Source organism: Pyrus communis, chromosome 12 (assembly GCF_041283825.1).
Source record: "Pyrus communis isolate YQ-2024b chromosome 12, ASM4128382v1, whole genome shotgun sequence".
Classification (NCBI taxonomy): Eukaryota; Viridiplantae; Streptophyta; class Magnoliopsida; order Rosales; family Rosaceae; genus Pyrus; species Pyrus communis.
This window is the reverse complement of record NC_142576.1, coordinates 1,771,111-1,788,043: the sequence shown is the minus strand read 5'-3', so window position 1 is coordinate 1,788,043 and position 16,933 is coordinate 1,771,111. Positions and strand designations below refer to the sequence as shown.

The window sequence follows — 16,933 nt, the reverse complement described above, 5'->3', positions numbered from 1 at the left end:
CTTTTCGTCATTTTAATAGTACTTCAAAACGAGCTTTATTTCAATTTTCTCTTGTTATTTGTGAATTTATAATTAGTATTTGTTTCACTATTTATTTTGGTAATATATTTTTTAAGCTATTTTATTAGAAGGAAAGTGCTTTTCACACAACTATTTTTATTTTTCACACATTCTTGTTAATTTTTTGTTAATTCATTTGTTTCGACAATAAAAAATTAAGAAAAATGTATAATAAAAAAAAATAAAAGTATAAATAGCACTGCACTTATTAAATTGTGTTCAAATTTTTATTAAAAGTTCATGTGCTTCAATGAAAGTACTTGGAAGTGCTTATTTACAAAGTGATTCAACCACCTGAAAGCACTCTTATATTGAAAAACAATCCTAAACAAATCCTAAATTCCTTTTCTCCTATGACGTCAGACAAAGAGGAACTTTCTCACGTATTATCATTATTCTCAGTTATAAATCATTTTGTATTTTAAGATTAGTTCAGAGAACTAGTATTGGCACACTCTAAAAGTTTAATTGTGAACCCTTCGTAAGAATATTTTTTTTCTAAATATAGAAAGTTTGGAGTGCAGAATTTGATTATTTTTAGCTACACTTCCTCAAACTCCATTTTAATCTCGCTTTGCTCCTCGTAACTCAAAAGTTGCAACTTTACTCCTTAAAACTCAAAATTCGTTTCACTTTGTCTTAGCCTCCTGAAACTTGAAAGTCGTCTGTTTAAAACTAAAAATTTGATCCCAATTTCCTTAGACTGTTAATTTCTTATGTGGGTTTTTTATTTTTTGGACAATTTCTCACATAGGTTTGATTTGGGTGAGTCAAACTAATCAATTTCTTTTTTGTTGTTTTCATCTCTTCAATTTCTTTTAAATTTAATATTATTTGATTGTTGTAATAAATATTTATAATCAAATTTATTGCATACGTGACATAGTCTTATTGAGTGTTGGGTCTCACATAAGGCGACTTATAAGTTTCAGGGAGAAGAGAGAGTTCATAAGTTAAAGTACAATGAATTTTGACTTTAAGAGAATAAAGTAGTGACTTTTGACTTGAGTTATAGGGACAAAATGATATTAAACTGGAATTTCAAATGACGTGGCTAAAAATAAGCCTAATTTTATATACGTGATTTTGACTTTTTATATGCGTAAAATTTCTATATCAGTTCAGATGAATTTATTATATTATCATTATTTGTGTGAATATTGTGGATATCCCATTTAATAATTTGGTAACATGTGCCACAAGTAGCTATTAGCTCGTTTGGATGTACTTTTAAAATTATTGAAAACGTTTTTAGTGAAAATGTTTTTAAAACCAATCTTTAGTAAAAATGCAAGTAAATCCTGAAAAAACACTTAAAGTGCTTCCTGGAATAAGCACATAATTAGTGCTTCTTGCACAAAGCACTTTAAGTACTTTTTGGAACCTAAAAATATTTTCTCTAAAAACGCTTTCAATTATTTTAAAAGCACATCCAAACGAACTAATAATTAATTGTGCTTTCAATATAAAATGCAACATTTATATCTCACTTTGTTTGTTGTTAATCGGTTAAGTTTTTTTTTTTTTTTTTTTTTTTTTTGGGTCAAAGGTTAAGATAATCTTGGGATATCCTCCATGCGACAGCGAGGAACGAAAGAATATGTTTACTCGTAAAATAATATCATAGTGCTTGACATTATATTTTATTTTTTCTAATTAGTTTTTTTATGATCACCCTTTTTTTACTCTTTAATCATGATGCTTAGCTTAATGCTCCCTTTCCTTTATTTTTTTTCTAATTGGTTTTGTGATAATCACCTCTTTAATCATGATGCTTAGCCTAATGCTCCCCTTCCTTTAATCTTTAATCACCTTTTTTTTTTTTTTTTGGAACTTTAACGAAAAGCTTTCGGTACTGTTCAATTTAACGAAAAATCATATTTTTACACTAATAAGTCAATCATGGTACTATTCACTTTACCCTTTATTTTATCGTTATCGTTAAAACTCAAAGTTTTCAAACCTTTTTCATTAGTTTTCCTCTTTTTTTTGGTTGAAAAAGAGGTGGGGATACAACACGAAGACTTCCTAGGAGGTCATCCATCTTAGTATTACTCTTACCCAAACTCACTAACTTCAGCGTTCTGATGGAATCCGGTGCACGTGAGTTGGTATGATCGCATAAAAGGTGGGGAATGCAACATGAGGACTTCCCAAGAGATTACCCATCCTAGTACTACTTTCGTCCAAATTCGCTTAATTTTGGAATTTTGATGAGCTTCTGTGAGTTGGTATGATCGCATCCTCCCCTTCCTTTATCTTTACTAATTGCTTTTTCGATAATCACCCCTTTTTTTATTTACATAATAATACTTGTGAAAAGCTTATGAACTATCCCATAAAAAAATAACAGAATCACAAAAGGGTTGTACCATAATTATTATGTAGAAGTATGAATTCATTACAATTGAGAAATCCTCTTTTCTTCTTTCATATTTGAAAAAATTAAAAAATTTGGAGTGCACATGAGATTTTAGAATGTCGATAACAAAAAAAAAAAAAATTGTTACCAAAAAATATAAATATTTTTCATTTTGAGGAAAAATGTTATAAATCAAGGTTCTAAAAAGGCACTAGTCGGGCGGTAAACAGGGGTCTAGCGCCTAGATTTTTTTTTTTAATTTTAATTAATTTGTTATATAACATATAAATAAATATCTACTTATACTAAAAAAATACGTAATTGTATTCGGATACATAAATTGCAAAATATAATGACATAAAGATTATAAAGTACCATAACAGATTGAAAACACGAGGAACCAACATATAATGAGCGTTTATACAAGTATTTAACAAGTATCTTACAATTTATTAAAAACATAAATTGAAAAATCAAAGTTATCTATTTTCTGTCTAAGTGAGGATCGTGACCTAGGCGGGCGCCTAGACAAATCTAGATTTCAAATGCCTAGAGATCAATCAGAGGCAATGGTTAGTTGCCTAGCATCTAGGCAAGGACTAAGCGGCGCTATACCGTGATTTTTGGAATAGTGTTATAAACTTATAATTAGTTTGTAATATGGTCCCCTAGATGTTCATCAATTGCAATAAGTTTAGGATAAAATTTCGGAATTTGTTGTTATTGAAAATTACAACAACAAGAATGTCTTGCGTTCCGTGACCCTTTTGTCTCGGTTGCGGCCGCTCTTATGGATGATGTGTTTGATATTTGGAAGATGAGATACGCATCTATACGTATTTGAGTTAATTTTATTCCTTCCGTTTTCAAAAAAAAAAAAAAAAATTACAACACAAACATTTTAAATATCCCAAGATTCTCAACTATGAATAGAGGTTCAATCATTAAACGCGTCAAAAGAAGCAACAAATTTAGAATGAAACATTAACAGACAAAAAATTATTTTAAAAAATTGGACCAAGTGAGAGTGATAGTTAGAAATTAGAATAATTTTGAAACATTCATACCAAAAAAAAAAAAAATGTTTGACTGAAAAAAAAGGGTGTTTTCCTTCTGGCCCAGCTCAAAAGGAACCGGGCTCACAAATCATGCTAATTTGGGCCGCAAACAAAAATCTCTTGGGGTTCGATTGAAAAAAATTGTTTTCTTCTGGTCCAGCCCAAAAGAAACTGGGCTCGCATATCACGTTATTTTGGCCCGAAATTTAAAATCTCCTTGGGTTAGCCTGCCTGATTAACCATTTCATATCACAAATTAATCTTCATTTGTTGGTTCTCAATTAGAAGTCTACATAACTAGTTGAAATTTATGTTACAAATTACTGATGGGATCAGAATATTCAGTTACAGTTCATTTGGTGTTGCAAGCCGATGACAATAATCATCCCTTCGATCTTCTTGTTTTTACATGCCGATATTTTCTTTCAAATGTTGGCAATGCGAATTTCAGTATGTCTACAAATAAAAGAATTTTGTGGCGGACAGTATAGCAACCTATAGTCTTGATTTAAATGCAGGTAATTCTTATTTTGACAATCCTTGTGACATCCCACATTGCCCAGGGGAGTGGATCCTTTAAGCCTTATATGTATATTCTCATCCCTACCTAGCACGAGGCTTTTTGGGAGCTCACTAGTTTCAAGTTCCATGGGAACTCCGAAGTTAAGCGAGGGGCGCACGGGAGCAATCTCATGATGGGTGACCCACTGGGAAGTTCTCGTGTGAGTTCCGAGAAACAAAACCGTGAGAGCGTGGTCTAGGCCCAAAGCGAACAATATCGTGCTACGGTGGTGGAGCGGACCCAGGATGTGGTGGACCTCGGGCCGAGATGTGACAATTTGGTTTCAGAGCTAATCCCTAGATTGTAAGATCCCACATCGCCTAGGGAAGTGGATCCTGTAAGCCTTGTATGTATATTTTCATCTCTACCATACACAAGGCCTTTTGGGAGCTCACTGGCTTCGGGTTCCATCGGAACTTCGAAAGTAAGCGAGTAGCGCGCGAGAGCACTCCCATTATGGGTGACCCACTAGAAAGTTCTCGTGTGAGTTCCCAGAAACAAAACCATGAGGGCGTAATCAGGACCCAAAGCGGACAATATCGTGCTACGGTGATGGAGCGGGCCCAGGATGTGGTGGACCCCGGGCCGGGATGTGACAATTTGGTATTAGAGCCAATCCCTGGGCGGAAGTGTGCCGACGAGGACGTCGGACTCCTAAGGGGGTGAATTGTGACATCCCACATTGCCCAGGGGAGTGGATCCTGTAAACCTTATATGTATATTCTCATCTCTACCTAGCACGAGGCCTTTTGGGAGTTCACTAGCTTCGGGTTCCATCGGAACTCCGAAGTTAAGCGAGTAGCACGCGAGAACACTCCCATGATGGGTGACCTATTGGGAAGTTCTCGTGTGAGTTCTCAGAAACAAAACTGTGAAGGCGTAGTCGGGGCCCAAAGCGGACAATATCGTGCTACGGTGGTGGAGCGGGCCCGAGATGTGACAATCCTCATTCTTGTTCAGTTAGTTTTATTCGTGAAGACGACTTGAGATATTTAGGTCTAGATTTATTATTGAGTAGATTTGTTCAAGCTCTTGCTTTTACCCCTATTTTTTTTATATAAAATTTTTTTTTTTAATTTTTTTTTCAAACAATAAACTTTTTAAATTAGAAGTTAGATTAGCCACCGACGAGATTTGAACCCATACCGTCATGCAAAGGCTTAACATCTTTCTATTACTGTGATAAATGGCCACTTGCAAAAAAAAAAAAAAAAGTTCGGATTAATACTTGTTTACAGAATTGAATCATACTGTGGAAATTACAAATTATATGAAATATATATTTAGGAAAAAACATTTTTTATTTTGAGAAAACCCCGAAGAGGTTCGAAACCGTGATGCCAAACAACCTGCACGTGATCGCGTGTTTTTAAATTATGTGTGTTGAAAATAATTAATAGCAAAACATATTTGCAACTTTTTTTTTTCTTTGAACATATTATCTAAACTAAAGAGAGGGGTTAGACTTAACCTCATAATGAGCTAGTACTAATATGATTCAAATTCGCATTTTGACAAGAATCGAATCTAAAATCTTTTATTTACAAATGAAGACCATAATACCAAGTGGCTGCAACCTTTATTTATAGTAAAAAAAAATTCTTTAATAAGAATTTCAATTAAAATTTAGCACAGAATGATTGAAATGTAAGCGAACCCGACAACTAAGTTGATACTTCTCAATATATGATACACTAATAGTAAACAAGTATACGTGTTATAATTCTATATTCACCATAAACTAGTGATCCAATCACACTAAAATATTTTTCGATAAAGTTAATGTTCGAAAAGATCAAAGTACAAACACCTCGACTCGACAAAAGCAAACAAGTACAAAACCACTTTTGATAAAAGGAAAATTAAAAAAAAACAAGTACAACAGTAGTCCTATGTCCTAACATTCGTCACCTCTTTATCTGTTCGTTATGAAGTATGATTCTCTTTCTTTATATTTTTTGTATCCTTTAATTTCTATTTATTTGAATAGTTATGATTACAACCGTCATTACTTTACGTTGACTTTTTTATTTAAAAAAAAAAAGGAAAAAAGGGAAAGCAGGGAAGAGAAGTTGGAACGGTATTCCTCACGGTGAGGGCATTTTGGTCACAACAACTTTTCCCTTTTAGCCACCAGAAAGCTCCGTACAAGCAGATCTCCAAAAACTCCAAACTCCAAAGCACCTTTTTTTCTCTCTCTCCGGCTCCGACAAAAACGACACCGTATTCATGGGCGTCCCTGCGTTTTACCGCTGGCTAGCGGATCGGTACCCGCAGTCCATCGCCGACGTCGTGGAGGAGCATCCTAGAGGGGACTCCAATGGCGTCCCATTGCCAGTCGACGTTTCCAGACCAAATCCTAACGGATATGAGTTCGACAACTTGTACCTTGACATGAACAACATTATACATCCATGCTTTCATCCGGACGGCAAGGTTTTCCCTCTCTTTTCCCTTGGCAATTTCCGTTCTTTTTATTGAAATTGTTGATTTTGGTGCTCTCAGAGACGGAATTTTGCTTAAATTTGTTGTTAATGGTAATTTTTTTGTTCAAATTATGGGTTTTGGAGGTGTTTGTTTGGGTTGCGTCCACAATTTCCTTACTTTTTGTTGCTGTCGATGAGAATTGAGTTCCAGATTGACTGTTTGCATGTTGTTGCTGTGGTGTTTGCGTTTAATGATCGAAACGATTGATTTCGGTAGTTGTAGAGATGAAAAACTTGGTCTTTTGGTGTAATTGTTTGGATTTAACCCTATCTATATCTTTGTATATGTATTTTGTGGCTTGCCAATACTTGAATTTAGTGCCTTTTTCTTGTGAGAAGTACGAAACTCCGTTGTTTATCTTTCGTATGTCGACTTAAATACTGACTTGGACCATTAGATTGAGTAAAAGTTACCTCTTTATGATGAAATGCCTTTGCTTAAAGCTGTATTATGATGACATGTTATTTTTTGTGTGTGCAGCCTCCCCCCGCAACCTATAATGATGTATTCAAATCAGTATTTGATTACATTGATCATCTGTTCACATTGGTTCGACCAAGAAAGCTTCTATTTTTGGCAATTGGTATGATTTAACTTAAGACATGTTAGTTTTCATCTCTAATAGTTTTTCTTGCACTAAATTCAGTACTTAATATAAATTTTTTTTTTACTCTCGCAGATGGGGTTGCTCCAAGAGCTAAAATGAATCAGCAACGTTCTCGACGTTTCCGAGCTGCAAAAGATGCGGCTGAAGCGGTACCATCTTATTCACTGTGCATAATTGGTTCCTATCCAGGGAGGCATTGACTTGTTGTTGTCTTTCTTAAATGTGTTATGTTAGGAAGCTGAAGAGGAAAGACTGAAGAAAGAATTTGAGATGGAGGGGGCATATTTGGTTCCTAAAGAGAAACCTGAAACTTCAGACTCAAATGTTATAACACCTGGCACTCAATTTATGGCTGTGCTCTCGGTGGCACTTCAATATTACATACAAAGCAGGTTGAACCACAACCCTGGTTGGCAGTCTACGAAGGTTGGTTTGACATCATTGTCTGTATTGATTTGCAATTTCCTCCCTAAGCCCCTTCAAGATCGGATGGTTCTTTGCCTACGGAGTAATCCATTCTTTATATTTTTACCATGTACTTCTGGTTTTCAGGGTACTTTGTCTCTCTAAATTTATTTATGGGGCTGCATTGGGTGGTTATTTGAAGGTTATGCTTTCTGATTCGAATGTTCCTGGCGAGGGAGAGCACAAAATAATGTCATACATCCGACTGCAACGCAACCTCCCTGGTTTTGATCCTAACACTCGGCATTGTCTTTATGGTTTGGTGGGTTTACGATTTAGGCCTTTTGCGATTCTTATATTTGCTGCAATAATTATCAGGTTTTTGTGAATAGTTCTTTTGTTGTGTGCATGTATGCGTGTTTTGTGCTCTTTGAAAGGGAAACTATTTTGTATTCCTTTATTACATTGCTTAGTTTAGCTCTAATCTGAGTATTTGGATCATCATAATCAGGATGCAGATCTGATTATGCTGGCTTTAGCTACACATGAGGTTCACTTCTCAATATTAAGAGAGGTAGTTTCTCATTCTTCAGAACACTTCTGAGTTGTTTATTATAAGTGGTTGGTCTTATAGATTGTTTACCACAATTGTACAGGTGATTACTTTTCCAGGCCAACAAGAAAAATGTTTTCTTTGTGGACAAGTTGGTCATCTGGCAGCTGAGTGTCGTGGTGTACCTGATGATAATGGAAATGTGGTTGATAAAACACCAATTCACCAGAAAAAATATCAGGTTGAAGAATTGTAATCCAGCCTCTTGTTGCTACCCCTTTTGAATTCCTCTTGATATCATTCTCATATTATTCCTAAATTGACATTTTGTTTCTGCAGTTCCTCAATGTATGGGTATTGCGTGAATATTTGCAATATGAGCTGGATATTCCCAACCCTCCTTTTCCGCTCAATTTTGAAAGGATGGTGGATGATTTTGTTTTTATGTGTTTTTTTGTTGGCAATGACTTTCTTCCACATATGCCAACATTGGAGATCAGAGAGGTATGTTATTGTAGCCAGCAGTCTGTTGCTTTAATTTTCAGAAGTCAGCCAATTTTATGGGTTTAGTCGTTTAGATACTAAGTTTATTGCATCCTTGTCAAATTAAAATGTCTTAAGATTTTTTAACTTTTACTGTATCAAACACATGATTGTTGCACTGTTCCTTCTGTTTGGTTGTTCACTTTTCTTTTTTACATGATGAAAGGATAAAGTTTTGGCCTTTCACATACAAGCACTTGATAACATTGCACTACCGAGAAAAACACTTCAAACCCAATGCTTTAGGACAAGAACCCTCTGACTTTGTAATAGGAGAAGGGCACCAAAGGAATTCTACAGCTAATAATCCATTAGACAATGGCATGTGTATATATTAGGGTTTTTTTTCCTTGTAGTTGAGTTTTTGAAGTGTTTTTGTATAAAACTTATAGTTGTAGGGGTATTTTCTAATTTCTATTAACTTTTTACTGCCTCAGGGTGCTATTAATTTATTGATGCATATTTATAGAAAGGAGTTTACTGCTATGGGAGGTTATCTTACTGATGCGGGTGAGGTAAATTACTCTTCTTTACATGTCTATTAAACTTGTATCTCATTGCATTTTCCATAAATGCCATTCTGATGTGTCAATCACAATTTCTTATCTATGATCTTTGTAATGGGTGCCAAAGTCATCTAGTTTCTCTTGTTTTTTTATATTTAAAAGTATCAACTATTTGGATGTTAACATTTTTTAAGTGCGTGAAAATATCTAAAATTCACCCATGGATGAGGATTGAATGAATGCCATTCCTATCGTTGCTACATAACAATATTGGGAAGACCTGTATTGTAATGTAGGAGACTTGTTACCACTAACTCCTTATTAGCGACCTAATACGAATAGCCAACTGTAGTAAACTGTGACTGCAATTATTGGAGCTCCTGCAGTATTGTGTGTAAATGGTATACAATGCCTGATATAGAGATTCAATTAAAATAGCAATGAAAGGAAAGAGTGGAACATGATTATTCCTAATAGTCAGATGTGTTTGTTTTATGTAAAATATTTTAATCTCTCTCTCTCTAAAAAAAAGTTGGATGTTTGCTCTGTTATCGCATTTGTTTGTTTAAATATGTTTCTATGAAGAATTTGTGTGTAACATAGTAATATTTGCAATTTTATCGACCAATTGGAAAATATGTTCCTATGTGAGACTTGTGTGTAACATGGTAAAATATTATTATGTAAAGATAGTTTATTTTAGTGAACATTGGGACCATGTATATGCTTATCCATGTGAGTTTCTCTCACAGGTATTGTTAAACAGAGTGGAGCATTTTATTCAGTCTGTTGCTGTTTTTGAACAACAAATTTTTCAAAAGCGGGTTCGAATTCAGCAGGTATTTCGCTTCTTTCTGATTTAGCGTGTACTATCAGTTCATTTGTTTGTCAATTTACTGGAGCATCATCAAACCAAGGGATGATGACAAATTTAAGCATGATAAAGAATTTATTCCTTTCAATTGCTGTCGTGTCCTTTAAATAATTTAGCCTTTTTTTTTTGCGGGAAGTTTTTTGTCAAGATTGCTAACCTAGGGGACTCTTTAAGTTTCTTTTTGTGATTACTTGATTATAACGGAATTCCTCTGGTCTTAAAATTTTGCCCGTTACCATGAGTGAGATGTTTGGTTAAACAAAAATTTAAACTTATAGAGAGATGTAAATGATGGTAGTTGTATAGGCGTGTCTGGCAAAAGACAAGTAATTTATAGGTATATGCCATTTTTCAGGGGCATCTGTTCTGAATTAATCATAATTATGTAGTGACTTATGTGTTGTGTCCTGACCTCATGTGGATCCCTTTGGCAGAAAAGTTAGTCCATTCATGTTCAACACTATGTATTTCACTACATGATATGTGAACCAAAGGCTTAGGGCGTTGTTTTTTAACATATTTGAACACATGGAAGTGCATTTTTGTTAGGGGGTATATTGTGGAATTACAGTTCACTGAATCATACGTATCCATAACTATTTATTGGTCAGAAATTTGCTCCCTTAGTCGATCATAAAGGTGTTTCTTCATGCTGAGGATTATTTTATTGCAGGCTATTGAGAATAATGAAGAGAGACATAGAGCTAGAAGAGAAACTTCAGCAGAGCTACTGGCTCCGGTGATAGACAAGGTCTGCAATATAATTGTAACTGTTTGGTCAAATTTTTATATAATGCAGTGATAAAAGAATTTAGCTTTTTTGTGCCATCTATTGTATGTTAACTCATTTCATTGTAAAGTCATGAAGTTAGTGCAAAAGCTTCTCAGAAACTCGACACTATAGAAGTTATTCTTGCTCTGGTTGGATAACTAAGACTTTTCAATGTCCCTTCTGTTAAATAGGGCAGGCCAAGTAATTAAGGAATGTATGGTGTTCATACGTCTGAATGGGTTTAGAACTGTTCTTTATTTTGTTTCTCAGGTTAAATTGGGAGAGCCTGGATACACTGAAAGGTATTATGCTGAGAAATTTCAAGTATCAAAACCAGAGGAGATTGATAAAGTCAAAAAGGACTTGGTAAGCTCTCTCTGGCGAGACTTTTTAGTGACATTATTTGGCTGTGGAATGTGGATATGATTTTGTTTTTGGATATCATTTACACTACGTACTGATTTCTTTATTTAATAATCTGCCATATATGTTTTGGATTGAACCTCAGAGGTTTAAGCTGTGGGGTGGGGTCTGTAGAGACCCATCTATAATTGGGCTTTTTTATCTCAAAAAAAAAAAAAAGAGATTGGGGAAAATGGTTAAACGACTGATTAGGTCTGTACATACTACATACCAACATGCAAGGCAATTTAGGATATCAGAAGATTTCATATGTTGTGAGTTTAGGAGATTCTTGTTGGGTTCAGTTTGCTGCCTTCATTCCATTCTAAAGAGCTTGCCAAGTTTTATTAGAGAATGCTTGTTTCAGTGATGGTAAAGATCGATTATTTTTAATGTGTAATTGGGTGCTTCATTGTTTTTTATGGTGTTCTAATTCAAAAGCTTTTCATCTTTTTGCTGTACTTTCTTCCTGGTTTGATGGGACAATTACTAAGTTACTCCATGCTAAAATATTTTTGTTTCTTTGTAGGTTTTAAAATATGTAGAAGGCTTATGTTGGGTTTGCCGATATTATTACCAAGGAGTCTGCTCATGGCAATGGTTCGTTGGACTTTAACCCTTTGCTTCTTTTAACTACTTTGCCTCATCTTATTGCTGATCTGGAGGTCTGACTGCTCTATCTCCAAGTTGGAGGAGTGACAAGTTGAGCCAACTTGTTGACTGGATTGTGTCCCGTTCAATTTCAATAACTATGCTTGTGTCTGTTTGTCGTTTTTTCAGGTATTATCCATACCATTATGCTCCTTTTGCTTCTGATCTGAAAGATTTAGATGAATTGGAAATAACATTTTTCTTGGGAGAGCCATTTAAGCCCTTCGATCAGCTCATGGGAACCTTACCAGCCGCAAGGTCTCTCTCTAATTTGCGGCGTTGAATTTAATCAAATAAGTTAACATTTATGTTTAGAAGATTTTCATTTTGTAGACGTGATAATGCTAATCTCACTATTTCTATTTTACAGCTCCAGTGCTCTTCCGGAAAAATACAGAAACTTGATGAGTGATCCAAGATCTCCTATCCATGATTTCTACCCTGCTGGTAATAATTGATTAGTTGTATGGATCTTTTTATACTGTGAAGTTGTATCCTATCTAATAATATTTTCCTTTTGAAATATCTCACTACAGATTTTGAAATTGACATGAATGGCAAGCGCTTTGCGTGGCAGGTATTCTTTATTTTTTTATATTGTGGTTTATTTTAACCTTTTGTAGAGGTAAACTAATGGTAGTTATATCACTTTATGTGTCTGTGTGTGTTTGGAAGTCAGGGTGTTGCCAAATTGCCATTCATTGACGAGAAGAAATTGCTTACGGAGACAAGGAAGCTTGAAAGCACTTTAACGGTCTGGAATATCATTCATTTTCTTCCTAATATTTTTTTGCATTAGTTATACTTCATGTTCATATGATTAACTGTCAAATTTGTACTCCCTAAAATGAATTTAGTATACCAAATACTTACGTAAAGCGTTGGCTTTTATAAATTCTAGGTTAGCTTGCAGGAATTATGTTTCAGTTTCACAGTCAGGTTTTTAGGAAACATATGGCACCAGGTGCTAGATTCTTTGTGTTTACGTGTGGCGTGTTTAATTTAATATTCATATATTCGCATAGCATATTCCTATAAGTTTGCGTAGCACCGGAGACTACAGATGAACATGATCAACTAAGGGGGATTAAAGTCCAACAGTTCTGATAGACTGAATTTTGGGGTTGTGAGAATAACTGGAAATATAAATCTGTCCCTTCATGCCTATCTCTTCGAGCTCTGAACCAATAGTATTGAAATTATTGGCTGTGTGTATTTATTGGTAATTTGAGATAGAAATGCCTTGAAGCTGTTGGTCTTTGGAATCATGGATTACATTTTGGTCAGAGTAGGAGTTAAAGATATTATATGGTAGGCTGCAATGAGCCTACGACTTATCTCTGGATTCTCTATCTTACCGTAGGGCTATTTTGGACATCTTGCAGGAGGAAGAGCAGGCTCGGAATAGCATAATGCTTGATTTGCTTTATGTTTGTAGTTCTCATCCTTTGGCAGCACACATCAGTATGTACTACCAACTGTGTTATCAGACACCCCCACATGGAAGATGTTTATGGATCATAGACACAATTACTAGGTAGGTTATTTTAGTAATTGTCTATATTGGGACTCGTGGTTTAATTGTCATTGTGGAACTCACTAGAATTGCGACCCTCTTACTTTTTTTTCAGTGGTGGAATGAATGGATTCCTTTGGTTATCCGAGAGAAATGGCGTTAGACATGTAATCCCTTCCCCTGTTCATGGTTATCCAAACCTTCATTATAACCAAGTCTTGTAAGTAGGCCCCTTACTATTGATGTTGTTTTAGTACTTAAAGAGAATAAAGCGTTTTCATGGTGGGACTTTTCATATGCAGAAATGTTACATATCTTAACCCCACTGCTCATACACACATTCCAGAACCTCCCAAGGGTGTGATAATGCCCAGAAAGGTATGTGAGCTCTGGATTCTTTGAAGTTCTTGCCCAACTCTGACAGAATTTTTGTTTTTAGTCCATGTCAAATACATATAGCTTATATCCCCTTGTGAACACGTTCCTTCTTCCCGTTAATGCTGGCATATATATCAGGTTCCTATGGTTGGTGTTTCTTTTGCTCATGCTTTGTTCAATGTGAATCTTCTAGTGAGAAATATTATGTTATTGTCATTTTCTTATGGGTCAAAAAATGTGAGGAGCTGCATATAAGTTAAGCTTTTCTTATTTTCACTTCATGTGTTGATTTATAATCAAATTGTTCTATGCTTGGAGATGCTAAGACGGTTGGGATTATGCTTCGTATCTTGTCCTCTTTTTCTGTTATTCGTATTCTATTATCTTTTCTGTTACTCTTGATTATCTGGGATTCAGGGGGATATAATTTGAATTATTCTTTTAAACGTCTTCAGGTTGTAAGACCTACAGACATCAAACCATTCCCTACGTTATGGCACGACGAAGGTCCTCGACGCCAAGGTAGAGAGAGGTGAGTTGAATTCCAGTTGTCCTGATTTTACATGTTTTTTGGCCTAGTAACAAGATCTCAAATTGGGAATATCTGTGAGAATCTTTATCTTATAACTACTGCAACTCGGGACTCTGGATTGTGGTTTCTGAACCTGATGCATTTGTTTTATAGGCCACAAATACCTGGAGCAATTGCTGGATCCATGTTGGGAGAAGCAGCTCATCGACTAGTCAAGAACACCCTTAATATTAGACCTAATAGTTCATCCTCCGGATTTTGGGATCAACCGACATTACGAAATTCCGGAAACTTTGCAGGAAATTATCCAGTCAACCGACCAAGACCAGCTGGGCCCTCTGGGTATGAAAGTGGCTTCCGCGAAGAAGCAAAGTACGGAAATTCCTTCAATCCTCAGGTCATGATGACTAGGCCTAGATTTCCCACATCAAATGGTATGCAAGGTGACAGACAGAATTTTAGGGCACAAGAAAGAGTACAATATCAAGAACAGAGTTTTAGGACACAAGAGAGAGTACAATATCAAGAACAGTACCACAACCTGAGAACCGCGATGTCTAGTTTAACAGTTCAAGGCAGTGTGAGAACCAGGTCACCTGCAGTGGCACCACCAGGGATGCCAAATTCAGGATACCAAGCAAACCATCAGCACCTGTTTGTGCAGAACATGGGTGCTCTTCCTTCGCCACCTACCAAGTGGATTAGCAAAGAACCAACTGGAAATGGTGGATTATATGTAAGGCAACAGGAAACTGGATATGGCGGAGCATATGAGCAACCGCAGGTCGAGAAGGTCTATCAAGTTAAGACGCGCGCTCCCCAGGATGTATCAGACCGTGGAGACCAGAGCGGGAGTGATTCTTCAGGATTTGTGTGATGTTGCCTGGCTATTTGTAAGAGGTGCAGCCACCCAGATTACTCCAATCTAGACGCTGCTGATTCTGGGGTTCTGATGCGAAACTGATTTGGCTTCCCTATATTATGCAGTCAGTACCGAAAACCGCAGGACTGCTTGTTGCATCAATACAAGAGGATTTTTCTTCAGAAGCTCTCACAGGTTGTACTAACTGGCTATGGCGGGCATATACGACTAACTATTTCTTACGTAGTTTGTGAAATATGCAGTATATAGTTGCAGTTTGTTGTCATAGTTTCATAGGAAGAATTTGTGAAGGCGCTTGCCCAAATCATAAGTAGGGGTTGATGTGTCATTAGCATGCAGGGGAATAATGTTATGTCATCCAAAAGGAATTCGATGTTCGTCGCTCCGAAAATATTTTCTATTTATTCGTTCCTTTTTATACCTGGATTTTTTTTTTTTTTTTTAAGTATGATATGATTCGAGAACAGGGTTGCTTAAATGAAACGAGATTTGGTGCTCGTGTTTTTGTTTGTGGAATTCAAAGGGTTCGGCTGAGGGAACTAATCTTTCAACTTTTTCAAGGCAAGATGAACGCTTGAATGGTGGCGCGAGTATTCTTGGCTTTCTTGTGTTTACTAAAATATGTGTAACGAAGTTTAAGATCCATAATCCAATACTATAGAAATAAGATCAACCAACTTCTAATTGAGCCAGACATATCATTTTCTTTCTTTTCACTAAAATATGTATAACGGAGTTTAAGATCCGTAATCCAATACTATAAAAATAAGATCAACCAACTTCTAATTGAGCTAGAAATATCATTTTTTTTCTTTTTGTAATTTATGACTTTTTCCGTTCCAAGTAAACATTCCGTAAAAAGAAGTGCACCTTTACAGAACTACAAATCTCACAAGACAAAAAGACACTATACCTCTGATAATTTTACTAGTAAATTGAATTATTATACATTTTCACAATTTAGAAAAAAAACCCATACTTGTTTGATTATTGCAGAAAATACCCAGATAAGAAAAGCACAAAGAAAAGGAAGAGTCCCCCAAATATAAGCACAGCCTTCTGCCCAGAAGTGAGTGTATTCCCACCCAGCCCAAACTGCTGGTTCTGCGCAAACCCAGCGATCTCCACACTCTTACTCACAAAGAAACCCTGCGCCGCCCCGCAAGTCGGACACCTCCAATCCTCCGGCAACTTATCAAACGGCAATCCCGGCGGCACCGGGTACGACGGGTCACCCATCGCCTCGTCGTATTTGTACCCACAAGACCTGCATTCGTACACCCCAGTGTTCAACACAGCAAACTTCTCCTCCAGCCGCCGCTTGTCGAACGTCGTTTCGAGTTCCTCCGCCGGCTCTACTGGGTCCACGGAGGAGGCGGGAGGGGGCGAGGTGGGTTCTTCTGAAGTGGGTTTGTCTTCCTTCGACACATCAATGGAGTTTGCAGACAATTTGTGGGGTTTTGGGGGGATGTGAGTGAGAGAGAGTGAAAAAGTTTGGACCTTTGGGAGGAGGTGGGGATAAGGGAATTGGGTTTTGGGCTTTGGGTGGGAATGTTGCGGGAAAGTGGTTGAGAGGTGGAAAGAAAAGGTGGGTCTTGTCGCGCAAGCCATGGATGTCTGTAATTTCTCTCTGTTTTTTTGTCTGTAATTCTCAGAGCTTCTTTGTTGGTGAAAAGAAAGAAGAGAGAGAAAGTGTAGAAAGAGAAAATTGGGGTTAATTTGGGAATGTAATTGTTGTTGTTTGTGTATGCGGGTGTTTCAGTGATGTATGTGCATCTGGGT

At 36.3% G+C, this 16,933-nt stretch overlaps 1 protein-coding gene across 1 annotated transcript; it reads left to right on the top strand.

The window, feature by feature from the left end:
- The first annotated feature begins 6,191 nt into the window (after window positions 1-6,191).
- Window positions 6,192-15,571, top strand: LOC137745333 (5'-3' exoribonuclease 4). Its single transcript, XM_068485277.2, has 22 exons — window positions 6,192-6,478; window positions 7,010-7,112; window positions 7,209-7,285; window positions 7,371-7,562; window positions 7,744-7,863; window positions 8,053-8,115; window positions 8,198-8,335; window positions 8,434-8,598; window positions 9,075-9,152; window positions 9,896-9,982; window positions 10,691-10,768; window positions 11,060-11,155; window positions 11,721-11,791; window positions 11,972-12,100; window positions 12,213-12,289; window positions 12,379-12,419; window positions 12,522-12,596; window positions 13,228-13,379; window positions 13,474-13,578; window positions 13,661-13,736; window positions 14,192-14,268; window positions 14,422-15,571. Exons 1-22 carry the CDS (start codon window positions 6,272-6,274, stop codon window positions 15,143-15,145), a joined length of 2,931 nt encoding a protein of 976 aa, XP_068341378.2. The 5' UTR covers window positions 6,192-6,271; the 3' UTR covers window positions 15,146-15,571.
- The last annotated feature ends 1,362 nt before the right edge of the window (window positions 15,572-16,933 follow it).